Source organism: Talpa occidentalis, unplaced genomic scaffold (assembly GCF_014898055.3).
Source record: "Talpa occidentalis isolate TD23 unplaced genomic scaffold, MPIMG_talOcc4v2.1 talOcc4.3, whole genome shotgun sequence".
Taxonomy (NCBI): Eukaryota; Metazoa; Chordata; class Mammalia; order Eulipotyphla; family Talpidae; genus Talpa; species Talpa occidentalis.
In genome coordinates this window covers 144,151,347-144,165,568 of record NW_023603184.1, presented here as the reverse complement: position 1 = coordinate 144,165,568, position 14,222 = coordinate 144,151,347, and the positions used below count along the sequence as shown (strand labels likewise).

Sequence of the window (14,222 nt, the reverse complement as noted above, 5' to 3'; positions counted from 1 at the left end):
AGAAGGTGACATCCTGTGAAAGCCTTGATGGCTTGAGAGAGATTTGCAGGGCCAGAACCAAGCTCCCTTTCTGAAAACATTGTTTGCCTTTGTTCTTCTCTTCCCAACCCAGGTGAAGACAAACACGGACCCACAGATCTTCTCCGTCAACAATTCTTGGGTACATCTGGGGTCCAGAGCTTTTCCAAAGATTTATCACAGCAAAGGAACGGCATTCGTACACTACTCCTCTTTGAAGCAGGAGTTGGGACTGAGGTAAAAGTTCTCACAAGCTGTCTTTAGTCCAATCTGTTTTAGACACTTCGATAATCTCACAAAGCTCTTGGCTTCTATTGAAGTGGATCATTGTAAAGAATACTGCTGCTTCCTTGATAGGATGTTGGTGGAGTTCAAATCTTTGACTGGGGCACACTGCATCAAGACTGTAAAATCTTTTCATTGACATTAGTTTTCAACTCTTTTTCTAGAAGATCTTTTTTCATTGGCTTCAGTTTGGACCCCTTTTGAAGAGGGGAGAGTGAGTGTTCAGCCTCTTCCTTCTAATTTACTATATATATATATATATATATATATATATATTTTTTTTTTTTTTTTTGTGGGACCCTCGCCATTGGCCAGGGAACGAACCGGTGCTGCAGAGGCTGCGGGCAGCCTAGCAGCCCAGCGCTCAACCGCTGCGCCACCAGGGGAGGCCCTAATTTACTATATTGTAAAGACACCGAGAATTGTCATGATTCAGCACTCCGCAATTTCATGCCAGATTAGATGGTTTATTGCTCAGTCGCTATTACTTTCCTATCAAAGGTCGTGTTTTGACCTGGTATTGCTTTTCAAATATTGGTAGGGATGTGCCACATTGAAAAAGTTCATCAATTTTTTCTCTACCAGCCAAGTCTCCACATTTTGTAAATTTTCTTTGAGCAAGGGAATTATCTTCATCTTTTTAAGCCCTCCTCATAGATTCCCTTAAATTCTTCAAGCCAGTTTAAAAATTCAAGTGCAGTTTGCTCTCTGTAAATGTATTCCTTGCATCACTGGGCTTTTAGGTAATTTTATACCTTCTCCACGAGGCTTCTGAGAGTCTCCTTTGTTGCGACAGGCGAGTGGTTGTCAACTGGAGGTGATTTTTGCCTTTCAAGGGGATATCTGGCAATGGCTCGAGATAATTCTTTTTTCTTTTTATTGCGGTAAAACACAAAATAACATAAAATTCACCCTTGTCAAGTATGCGACTTAGTGGTATCTGGTGTATTCATAATGCTGTGCAACCATCACTATACCTAGTTACAGCACATTTTTATCCCTCTACATTTATTAGGCAGTTATTCCCAATCCCACTTTCCCTCAGCCCCCTGGCAATCTCTCATCTGCTTACTGTATCTATAAATTCGTCTCTTTTGGATATTTCAGGCCAGTAGAATCATATAATAAATGGCATTTTCTGTCTGGCTTCTTTGACTTTGTATGTTTTCAAGGCTCACCCATGTTATAGCACATATCAGCACTTCATTCCCTATCACATATGAATAATAGCCCACTATAAGGATAAACCTTTGCTTATCTATTTGTCATTAAATGAACAGTTGGCTGCTTCCACCTTTTGCTGATTAGAGACTTTTATGATTCTCATGAGTTGGTGGCTACTACTGGCATCTAGTAGAGAATAAGCATGCTGCAATACAATACAACCTTCTAAATTACAAAAGGATAACTCTAACCACAACAGAGAATTATCCAGTCCAAAATGTCAATAGTGCTGAGAAAAAGGAACCCTGGCACGTGCTGTCCAACAACTGTGACAGAGCCAAGGACTCGGGAGCTCTCACTTGAATAGCATCTGAACGAATCAATGTTCTCAGCATTAAGCTTCATTACCCTTATAGCTCGATCCATTTTCTAGAAGATACTAGAACTCTGGTTCCTTCCCTTCTTTCTCATGCTCGCTGGTTGAACCCATCCGACCCTCCTCTGGATATGAAGTACAGATCATCACCTCAGCTTTCCTTCAGTGGGAAACTGGGATTCATCTCAGGAACTCTCCTCTTATATCTCAGGACTGGGTTCCTGACACACGATTTTGACTCTTTCATAACAATAATATTTATACATATTGAGTTTTTATCATGAATTAGTACATTATATACATCATTACACTTAATTCTCATAAATAGTTATATATTTAGCATTATTCCTATCTTCATCTTAGAAATAAGCCTTGGACTTGTTAAAAAAAACTTGCCCAAAGTTATGTGGTTCATAAGCTGAAAAGCAGACTTCAAAATTATGTATAATTCTCAGCCTGTTATTCACCCCAGTGCTATATACACTTTGGGCATTTATCACATTTGGCAAGTGTCCCAATTACCCTAGCAGTAAGCCCCAGATAGGCTTAAAACCTATATAAAGTTGAGGGCAATCCTGGTACACATTTCTTCTTCACTTATTGTAAAGGAATCACTCTGGAAAGTGCTTGGCTTATTTTCAATCAGTTACTCACACTGGGTAAGCATAGGCCTCTAAAATTATTAGTGGGAACAGAAAGATAAAAAGAAAACAAATCCAAAGAATATCAAAGAGAGGTTTTCCCTCCTGGCAGAATCCTCATTGCAAGATGGTATTATTCACAACTGCTGCTGGGAACTTAGGGGAGTTGGGAAGCTGGGTTTTTAAGGAGGAGTGAGCTGTGATGTCTTGTCTGTGTAACAACCTTCGTAACCTCTGTTACTCTTTGTTATGAGAGAACTCTGTGTCTTCTGTGTGTGGTGTCTTTCCCTCCCCTCATTCCATTGTCCTTCTGTGACTAGGCAGAGAAAACTTTTTCAGAGTAGAACTATGTCTCTTTGTTCTTGTATGCCACACGATGTCTTACACAAAAGCTCAAAAATTTTTGCATAAATATGATGCTGCAAGAGAATAGGCAGGTTTGCAGGGTTTGGGCTGCCCCTCTCCCTGCCCTGTAACACAAGCATCTCAGTTCCTATTAGCCATGTGAGCACTGAAATACAATGGCTTCTACCGAGCAAATGCCTAGAATGTCTAAATTGGAACCCATGAGCATATTACCTTATTACCTCAGCAGAAACTTCTAATCTAAAGACCATACCTCAGGTGCCTTCCCTTACCACCTAGATGTGTGATATAGGCTGTCCTTTGAAATGTGCATTCCAGAAGCTGCTCCAAGGATACCACCTTCCTTGAGAAAGGTGTTATAATGTGTAATGTGTTGCTGATGCAATCTGGACCACATGTGATTAAACACAGGTAAAGCCTCTATGAAAAGTTCAGAGATCCAGTGGGGGGCAGTGCAGAGATCTACTCTTTTGGCAGCAGTCCAAGATAAGCCTTATAAATTCCCCGGCTCATTTAAATGGTGACCTACCCATTTGGAATAGTCTGCCTTTTTCCTAGGGCTCTCTTGCCCTCTGTGAATATGGGGGACCACTTTCTGATTATACCTGGGATGTTCCTGCAGTACTAGGTAACTGTAATCTCTTAGCTATATGGATGCTTAACACTCTTTGGAAAAGATTACACGAAAAATGAATCTGGATATAAGCAGTTACATCTCCAATAAAAACATCTGTTTGCACACTGCTATCTTATACTCACCTCAGGGCAACACACTATTTGTTCCAGAAGCTATAATGACAAAGGTGAAACTACAGAGACATTCACACATACACCAAAAAAAACCTCACACGCCCTGCCCTGAATCAATGGCTATCACATTTAGGAACTAAGTCAATTGAAACTTTCTAGTGCAGAGAATACGTAATGTCAAAGGGAACAGAGCTTTCTTTGCCCTATTTGCCAGACTGCTTTTATAACTGATGCACTGATTTTCTCCCATGTTAACCACCCCAAGCCCTGTGCTGCTTAAGATTTAACTCCTAGAAGTTCTTCATTTCAGATCACTTAAGTGTTAATGCTTTCTTCAAAAATTCCATTTGCTTGAAACATAATATTTAAATTAAAAAATGGCATCAAAATCTCACTTGGAGAACCTGAAACTCAGAATTTTAGTAGTCAGGGTTCCACGCAGGTCTCATGACACACTGTTAATGACATGATGCACAGCCTCGTAACCTCTAGACTTTTGCTCTCACGCATTATTATTTCAAAGTCTGTTGATATTAAAGTCTACTTACTTCTTCATTTTGAGGGGTTGGAGGAGGTCTTTCTAAATCCAGAAAATCTAGTGGTCTTTCACTCAGTGTAAGTACACGAGGTGGTGTTTTTAGTGCCAGGGGCTTAAAGGGGGTTGACTGAATAAGGTCAAGATCTGCTGGTCTTGAAAATGGAATGTCTTCATTATTTCCTGGGAGTAAAAAATAAAGAGGAGGAACATTTTTAAAAAGTCATTTTTTATTAAACGTATTTACCATAGGCTCACTAGAATAGCTAAATTTAAAATCCTGACAATACAAAGTATTGACAAGGATGTAAGCAATTGAATCTCCCTTATGTCACTGAGGACCACAGGAAAAGGGACAAGTTTCTCCCGTTATCTGGAAGCAGAGTGTTGCTATGAAACCATTCCTAAGCAAAAATGGTGTAAAGTAAAGAAGCAGTTACCATTTACGTAGAAAAATTGTTTAGCACTCCCAGACCCCAAAAATAACCTACCAGATGATGCCAAGTAATACATAAAAACCTAAAATAACACATAGTAAAAGCGGGGATGATATGATAAATATACATCCTGGGGGTATAAGAAGGTCCTGGAGATGAAGGTAGGCAGTGCGACTCGTGCTACTTGATGTGACCTGCCTCTGTAATGTGCGCTGCACAACAAACGTGAAGTGCTATTTTCACCTTTCACCTTTTGTTGTAAAGCGAAAATCCTCTTTGGGTTACTTTGTTAGTGAAAACAAGTACAATTAGTCGTCAATCCCCTGGCTAGGTTCTTGGAAACTGCAACCTTAAACAAAAATGATGTATGACTGAAGCAGGTCCTTGAAACAACATTGACCGGGATTCTTTTTCTTATCTTTGATTCTTATCAAAGCCAAAAGGTGTAACATGAACTTCTGAAATGTGGGAAATACCTATACAACCTATTTTGAAAAAAGTCTGGCAGCTTTTCATAGTTAAATATAACTTGTAATATGTGCTGTCAATTCCACTCCTAGAGATATGAAAACATGTTCTCACAAAGACCTGTACATGAATATTCACAGCACCCAAAGAGGTAGTAACTCAAATATTCATTAACAGCTGAGTGGATAAGGAAACTGTGGTGTACCCACACAGAGGAAGAGTAATCAACAAAAACATGGAATGAACGACTGACAAAGCAACAACATGGAAGGCTCTTAAAAACATTAACACTAAGCAAAAGAAGTCATAGCAAGAGTATCTACTGCGTCACTCCATTTTTTATGAAACCCTAGAAAAGATGTATCTAACTTTTGGTTACAAAAAAGAAATTACAGGCCTCCCTGTTGGCACAGCTGGTTGAGCACAGTGCTGTGAAGCTGTCCTCAGCCTCTGCAGCACGGATTCGATTCCAGCCAGCCGGGGAGATACCCACATGGCACGGCAGACCTCTCCTGTCTTACCCGCTGCTCCCCTCAGCAGTGTCTTTCAGTCAGTCTGCCTGTTCTGTTTTCTGTTCCCCACTATGTCTCTGGTGGATCCTATCACCCTCCCACACATCTGGCCTGTACCCCGGTTCTTGCATGGATGAATAAATACACCTTAAAAAAAAAAAAGATTAAAAAAAAAAAAACGAAATTACAGCTGCCTGGAATTGAGGGATAAAAACTGACTGAGAAGGGGCACAGGGAACATCTCAGGGTAATGACAATGCTCTATCACTGGATTGTGGTGGTGTATGTATGTACTATACACTTAAAAACGTCTACATTTATGTCTGTAAATTATACCTTAATAATTAGTTGAATTATTAAGAAATATTGTTTGCAATTTGATTACTGCAATAGAAATTTTGAAAAAAAATATAAAATTGCAATTCCCAGACTCATTTGTAAATAATACTTTGAAAGGGTCAAAGGTTTTCATAGTAATATATGAGACACAGAATGATCAGGTAACTTAATAAACAAATGTAAAATACCTGCAACAACAATCCTCTCTGGAACCTGCATGATCACACTAGCATTTGGAACTCCTTCTTGGAATCCTTGTTCCAGGTCAGCATTTGGTGGTGCAACCTTTAGTTTTTCCGGCACCCTCATTCGCTGACTAATACCTTCAGTGTATTCCATTTCATATTGAATTCGACTAATTTCTGCCATCTCAGCAGCAGTGGGAGAAGGAAAAGCTGCCCCACTCACTCTGTGGGCAAAAAATTTAAAGACAGGAATGACTTGAGTGTTAAAATGTTGAGTCTTTTCTATACCCTGAAATAGAAAACAATACCTTATAAAGAGCAAAAGAAGACTTGCCATTTGTGAGTACTGCACACACACAAAGGAAAAAGAAAACATTGAAAAAATTTGTTGATATTGCACCTTGAGGATATTGCTTAGGAGCAAATTATTTTTTAATTATTGTATAATCACAGCATAAATATGTACACACACACACTTTTTCTCTTTATCTCTGCACAAATAGATACGCATGCTGTGTATAACTCAAAAAAGCCTGAAATAAAGTATAAATTAAAATTTCCTGATCAATTATTTAAGGGGAAGCCGCTAGCTTATAAAAATGAAATTAGAAGTTTTCATCATGCATAAAAAAGTAAAATCCTTTAATGATGAAAATCAGACTCATAAGGTAATAGGTTAATTCTAAATTCACTAAAAAAAGATGCAACCCCCTGAAAATCATAAAATACAAACTAAAACTTCTCTTACTGAATATGTATCTGATGATTGAAAGGCAGAAAACATCAAAAATAGAATGTGCATCAATAAATCTGTAATGTATCCATTCATTTTGAAGGATTTCAAGTTTCACATTAATAATTTTTATTCAGTATCATTATCTACATGTATAATTTTAAAAAGCATAACATGCCTTTAAAAGGAAAGATAGTACAAACGCACTGAGCGGTCTTGTAAATTAGAGAAGGATCCATGCGCTCAGGGAAATGCAGTAAAAATAATGTTGCCCCAAAGTAAAAAGTGCTGACAAAAGTGTAAAAGACCATGGCCAGCCTATGGCAATCAGCCCTAAAGCCACTTTTTCTCAAGCTTATAGTACCAGCTTGACTGAATAAGAAGTCACTGACCTTCCTACTGGTGTGTCACTGCTTTTTCTTTTACTCATTTTTAATACAGTAAATACACGTCTACAACAGCTATTAAAATACTGCTACCCTGTTGTTCAGTTTACTTTACACAATTCCCCTACAGATCTGAACTTTTTGGAGGTGTACATAACAACACGGACACTGCTTTTCCAGCTGTAAAAAAGAAAGAATAAAAATCAGTATTGCAACAATTCAGTTCATAAGAAAACTATGTCCAAAAGTTAAGTATCTACTTAAAATTTACTTCTGGATTTCAACAAGGCTTGGGGCCTGATCTGAGAAACCAATTTCCAAATCTCAAACAGTTTTACTCTATGCCTCAAAAGAAATCACAAAGACAGCTATAAGCCACTCATTGCTTTATGATTTTGTAAACATGATTTAAAAAAAAACAAACCACCAAATATACATATAAATGTGGAGTAGGGTAAAAATATTTTGCCATGAAACTCCTCTAATCATTACATGCTGAAGGGGAATATTGTTAAGACTATAGGTAGAAATAAATAAACTATGAAGATGATAATACAAAGGGCAGAAGTAAATGTTTGAGGTGGTCCAAAGTCTGATGTATATATAATATAATGGGTTCTTTAAAAGGAATTAACTTCAAAAATCAAATTACATTAAATTTTTGGCAAGAATTACTACATATAAGTCACGGGCAGTAAAAAATTAACCACAGCACATGTAAGTTACAGCTGGTTTAGCCACATGTGGGAGACACCTTACACCTCTACCCGCCTCAGAGACGCTCAGGAAAAGGCTTAGAGCTTGCTAATCCCTGACATCTGGTTAATTATGACAGTGAACTTGTTTCTTCTATTCTTCACCAAAATGTGTCAATTTTAAGGATCTGGCATGCAGATGACTTAAAAGATTAATAACATACAGGCAAAAAGAGAAATTTTTACTTACAAATGTGTTCCAAGTACTGCTTACAATTTGGCACTATCTGCTTCTGTGCTTCATATTAAATCCTTTCGTGCTTCAATGTGTGTTTGGTGGATTTAGAGCCGCTTTTGTCCCTAGCAGAGAAAAACTGGAGTTAATTGAGAAACTGGATGATAACAACCTAAGGGACTCAGTGTTGGAAATCCTCCAAATAATAAAAGTCATCAAATATGCATAATCATCCATTAAGAAACCAGTGAAATACAGAAAAAATAATTTCAGTCCCACAGATAGGGCCCTACAATCATTTATTAGGTAACATTAATGTGGCAGATGAAAAATGTTTAAAAGAATACTGTTTATATTATGAAGTAACAAATATTGGCTACATTTTCATTCAGTTATTTTCTTCTGTATTTAATTTAAACCAGTAATGTATGCACATGGTATAAAGTACACAAGATAATAAGGGCACACCCAATGTATGCACAACCACAACCACCACCATGCTGGTGCCATGGCAACATCTACTCTCACTTTTGGGCCGCACTCTACATGAAATAGTCTGCATATACTTGGATCTGAAGCACAGCAAAAGCTTATACTCAGAAATAACCCTGAAAAGAAATAATGCAAAGGATTATAGCTTTGGAACATTGTATGTTGAAGTTGTGTAATAAAGGGATGCAAATTACTATTCTCCACACTCCATCTTCTGCATTTCAGTCTTACAACTTGTACATTTTGTGAATCGCAACATTACATCTACAGTAACATCTTGTATTCCGAGAATCCCTTAGTTTGAAAGTATCAGAAATAGAATGGTAAAATGGACAGTGAAAAGATAAAAACTGGAAAAAGCCAAACTCTCATGCAGTTAACCTGAGCCACTTACATTACAGTAAATGAAACATTTCTACTGGATAGAATTCTGTATTCTCAGTTACTGGGTTTTCTGTTTAAAACAGACGAACACAGAGAAATGAAATCCTCCCCCCATTAAATTATGGCATTTTTGATCTTTTGGCAATAAATAAACTTTTCATTTGGAGTTGTTAATCCCAGTTTTGTCACTGAGAATTCAACTAGCAAGCAGTAAATAAATATCTTATGACATAAGGAAACAAAACCCTCAGAATTTTAAATGTTAGAGCTCTACTTTCTAGACCAAGTGGTTCCCAAACATCAGTATTTATCTTATCAACTCCATATTTGTTTGTTTACCATATTTACACAGTACAATTATCCTGATCCTGGCTATACTTAATCATCTAACCCAACTTTTAAAAATCTTTAAATGTATTTTAAGAGAAAATTTTATATCACTACCTTAAGCCATGACTTCACTGTACATATATAAATACACCTAACAAAAATATAACTATCACCAAAACTCCTATCCCCATACCACTTAAAGGTCAACTCACATAACCACTCATGGTGGTCTAGTCTGGGGACACAACGGATCAAGCCTGGGTTCTCATTTTCTGTATCAGAACACTGGGGCTGAAAAAACAGCCTAGGAGGTCACAAAAGCAACTTGGTTCAAATTGACTGTGGTTGTAAAAATTGATACAATTCTCCAATTACAAAAATATGAAACATCTGGTCCTTTATCACTAATTGCGTGGATCTTGTTCAAGGTTTTTATATAGGTCACCCTGCTTCAGTTCTTACCAAGCAACTAAATGAACATGCACATTAGAAAAAGAGAGTGTGGCAATGCAAGATAAATTATAATTTTTAAAATCATTGACAACTTGGAAAATTAAATTAAGGTGTTATGAACCCACAGAAAACAAGTGTCAACAGCAAGAGGGAGGAGAGCAACAGCTAAACTTTTGTCACCCTAAAAGGAGGCAGCCCTAACGGACAGGAAGGGATAGAACACACAATTTCCTCTGGAGAGAACAGCCCAATCAAGGCAGAAGCGTTTGAAAACCGAGAAGGTGGCAGTCCCCCAACCCCAATTTAATTACTTGGGAAACTACTAAGTACAACTCAATTGTTTTAATTCGTTCCTCCTCCATTTCCCTAAGGGTTTTTCCTTTGGGATTTTATTAGTGAATGCGACACAGAAATGACTTCCATCTAGGGAGAGAAAACACCTAAGATCAGACAGTCTCTGGGTGCGATGCTGGAGGCCCCTTTTCTGTATTTGGGGACAAGGGGCCCCGAAGCTATTTCTTTCCCTTAAACTGAATCTTCTGCAATGAAAAGCGGCCATTCCTCTAAAAGCCTTCTCCCAGGAGCATGCCCCGGCTCCCGTGCCGTGGGGCTCAGCCTGCGCGTCTCTCGCAGGGTGGAGGGGCCTCGTCCTGCAGACACCCCAGCTCCAGCGAGGAGGCCGGGGCGCCGCGCCGAGGCCTTTCTTCCCGAACACGTATTTTCCCCAAGTGGGCAGCAAACAGAAACCCTGCTCCAGGATCGGCGGGCGCCGGCCTCAAGGTCACACTGGGGGCGCCGGGGCCGGGCGGGCTGGAGGGGTGACCAGCGCGGCCCCGGGTCCACGCCCCGGGCTCGCGACCCCCCAACTGTCTGCGGCCGCAGAAGGCGGACTTCGCCCACGAACCGGGGCAACGAACCAGAAGGGGGTTAGCTGGGGGCCCCGAAACGCCGCCGGGGCGTGTGCGGCCCGGCCCCCCTCGCTCGCCCGGCCCGGGGGGAAGGCCTGGAGGCGGGGGACCCGGGCAGAGCCGGACGCCCGCGGGCGGAGGGTGGCGACCGCGGCGCCAGGCCCGCCCGGGCCGGGAAGAGGCCAGCACTCACCCCTGGGCCCGCTGGAGGGTCCCCGGCGAGGGCCGCCGCCCGCCGGCTCCGGGGCGCTCGGGTGAGCGCTCTCAGGGGCCGTTGGCCGAGCGCACGGAGGCGCCGGGGCAAAGCACCGGCCGGAGCGGCCCGCAGCGGGCCGAGAGACGCGAGAACGGCCCGCGCTGGCCCCCTCCAGGAGCCGTAGCAGAGGCGGGTTAGTGGTCATGTGACACGGGGAAGGGCGGACGTGAGGCTCACGCACAGGGCGGGGATCGCGCGACGTCGGCACGGAGACATCTTTGATGAGGGCAAAGAGCGCCGCGTGCTGATAACACTTCTGCTGACATTGCGGTTCGTCCGTCCACCGTTAAACTTACTGTATTTCCCGATCTCTAGGAGCTTCGTGTTTACAGGAGAAGCCTTCGCTGGACAGTTCGAGTTACTGTTTTTAGGACGAGCCTCATTAAAATCTCTTTGCTGTGAAGTCCAAGAATCTGCATATTTCGCCCTCTCTGTGATTCTTAAACGCCAATTTTGATTATTCTTCCACCCCTCTACCAGGAATCTTTCTCCGGAGATGCTCTTTGCATCTAACCACCTAACCACTAACTTCCCATAGGAAAATTCGCGTTCAACATTGGGACGGGCTGAAGCCATATCACAAATACTTTGTAAGCCTTGACATTAACGAACAGCCAAAGACTTGCACTCAAGCATGTATATCCCCAGAATCTGAAGATATTCTTGAGATATTATCATAACTCAAAATAATTTGAGAAGCCCTCTAAGAATTGCGTTCTTGGGCCCTTTCTAATAGGAAATCCTTTGAGTTTTAGTAATGACCAAACACTTGGTAGGTCACCTGTGACCCAGACCTTTAGAAATGAATCTTCCTGCTTCCACTAGTATCTTTCCAACTCTTATTACTTGCAGTTACCCCCCCGCCCCCCAAAAATGAACTAACTTCCAAATGAAAATTGTGATCCAATTACCAAGTCCAAGTCTTATCTCTTAATCCTGATCCCCACCAGTCTTCCTGAATTATTCTGTTAAATAAAACCTAACGCTGTCCAATAGTAGATTCTCAAAAGACATTTTCTCTCTCACCTGGAAACTGCTTCTTCCTTTATTTTTTATTTTTGTTTTGTTTTGTTTTGTTTTTTTGGTGATAATTTTACAGGGCAACCCCAATTGAAATGGGTTGGCCTGACTGTGGGTCCTCACCAGCCCATTTAAAAGGGACTTACAATGAGACTCAGCTGTAGGTACACACAAAAAGGTTCATAAAGGTTTTATTTACAAAAAGGGGAAATGAAGAAATGAGTAACTCAGGGAGAGAGAGATAAATTGCTGAATGCATCCCACCAGTTCCACTCAGCTGGGACCCAACAGTGCACTGACAGGTGGTGAAAAACCAAATACCCCCAAGGCCCACATGTCTGGTTATAAATAAAACCTGGCGCCTAACTCCACCCTGAGTTCCCAGCAATCCTCCCTTGAATACATTATGGGATTTGTAGTCCTTGGTGCTTTGGCTCTCTTTGGTCTTCTGGGGTGGGGGTGGGGTCCATAAAACCTGTTTGTGGAGTTTGTTCAGGAAGTCCTTTCCCCCCAGCAATACTTCACACTGGGTCTTCCTTCTCTTCCATCATTAATGTGTCTGTTCCTCTTTCTGATCCAATCTGGCATTGCTTATTTTTACACCCACAGTTGCTGCAAATCTTTTGTGGGAAAAGATGACATATAAAGCTAACATATTAACAAACTCATTTAGTCTCATCCTATTGACCCATCAGTGCTTGATCCCCACAGGGGTTCATGCTCAAATTTTCTCCCTCTTCCCAATCCAGATCCTTTTGCTGAATTTCCTTTTTAATTTAATGGTAAAGTTAAGTTTTCTAGTCACCAAGTTTCAAAATTATGCTTACCTTTCACTGTCTCCCAAGTATCCCATCCTTTTGATTCTCCCTCATCAATTTCAACTGTCCATTTTCCGTGGCATTTGTGTTCCCACTGCTAGTCCACTACTCATCATTTGAGCTGTTACCCAGTTAAATGGCATCTCATCATCAGCCTTTATTCACCTAATTCTTATTATACGATGGATCTGCAAAGAACTTATTTTTATAATCTGTGACACTGTAAACATCCAAAGTGGGTATTTTGCTTGGAAACAAAAAGCCAAACTCTGAAGCATGAGAAATGTTCTTACTTGAAGGAGTTTATTATACAAGATGGCCAGCAAAGGAACCAGCAATTGGGCTGGCATCCTAATGAGGCCCTCTCCCCTCATACCTGGAGTGCTGTGATTACATAATGGGGGAAGGAGCATGAGGGACACACAGGGCGCCCAGAAGGTGCCAGATAGTCAAGCAGATGTGAATAAAGATGTTTAACTTTCCCAGCAGTGTGTTTTCTCAGCAATCATCAGCTGTCTCTTTCTGATGCCACTATCAACCTCAGACGGACACAGAGAATTTTATTAGGGGCATAAACCATCTATTTTCCAAGGTCCCAGGAATGAAGTTGGAGCCAATTAACAATCATGGGAGCGGGTAGGGAAAAGAGAGAACAAAGGGTAGAGTTTATTTCACTTTTTCTAATTTTCAGTCTTGAGAAGTTTCTTTTGTTGCAAAATAGAAAAGATATGGTTACAACATCCAAAATTTGAAGGCCCAGGTTCAAAAAGAAATTGATGATTTAGAGTTCTCTACAAATCCAAAAGTTCATAACAAATCACTTAATTTTTAAAAACATTTGATGTCATGCAATGGGCTGGCAAGGGGAGTATATTAAATACTGGCTCTTCAAGGTTACTGTTTCTGTCATCATTAGACTCTTGCTCAAAATCTTCATGAAGTACAAGTTCAGTCTGGTATTCTATACCCTACCTAATTTGACCCTAGCCTCCTACAATGCTACTTTTCCACTATGTGTGTGTGATACATATGTATTATGTTATGCATATATTCTTAGCCACTAATTCTTCTCAGGAGTTGGGAGTTCTCCCTGCTTGCCTAACTATTTGCCTTTTATTCATGCTTTTATGCCACCTGGAATGCCTTCTGCCTCTGACCACCTTGTTTCTTGATATGCTAACTGCCCTTCAAGGACAACCTAAAATGTGCCCTCTTTTGTGAATTATTTCCTGAGGCCCCCATCTTTTGAGCCACTATTTGTCCTCTTAAGCTCTTATCAGTCTTTCCAGTATTACAACTATTTGTGCATTTGCCTTATTTGCCCTTATGAACTATTAATTTTCATACTGAGACTAAGGTATGTGTGTCTCACTCATCTGAATATGAATCAAATATATTGGGCATATTGTAGGTCTTGAGTATAAAGTCATGAGACC

At 40.6% G+C, this 14,222-nt stretch overlaps 1 protein-coding gene across 11 annotated transcripts in view; it reads right to left on the bottom strand.

Moving 5' to 3' along the window:
- The window catches only part of MFF (mitochondrial fission factor), a 30,948-nt gene extending 19,988 nt beyond the window's left edge, over positions 1–10,960 (bottom strand). For 3 of the 11 annotated variants that reach the window (XM_054700123.1, XM_054700122.1, XM_037524156.2), the window contains exons 1-5: positions 10,886–10,958; positions 8,141–8,250; positions 7,202–7,375; positions 6,080–6,300; positions 4,149–4,318 (exon numbers count right to left, since the gene is read on the bottom strand). In XM_054700123.1, coding sequence (XP_054556098.1) covers positions 4,149–4,318; positions 6,080–6,300; positions 7,202–7,239 — 429 coding nt within the window. In that variant the 5' untranslated portion in view covers positions 7,240–7,375; positions 8,141–8,250; positions 10,886–10,958. Of the gene's footprint in view, positions 1–4,148; positions 4,319–6,079; positions 6,301–7,201; positions 7,376–8,140; positions 8,251–10,885 lie in introns of all 11 variants that reach the window. The other 8 variants (XM_054700126.1, XM_037524160.2, XM_054700127.1 and 5 more) reach the window with 6 other exon arrangements.
- Between the last annotated feature and the right edge of the window lie 3,262 nt (positions 10,961–14,222).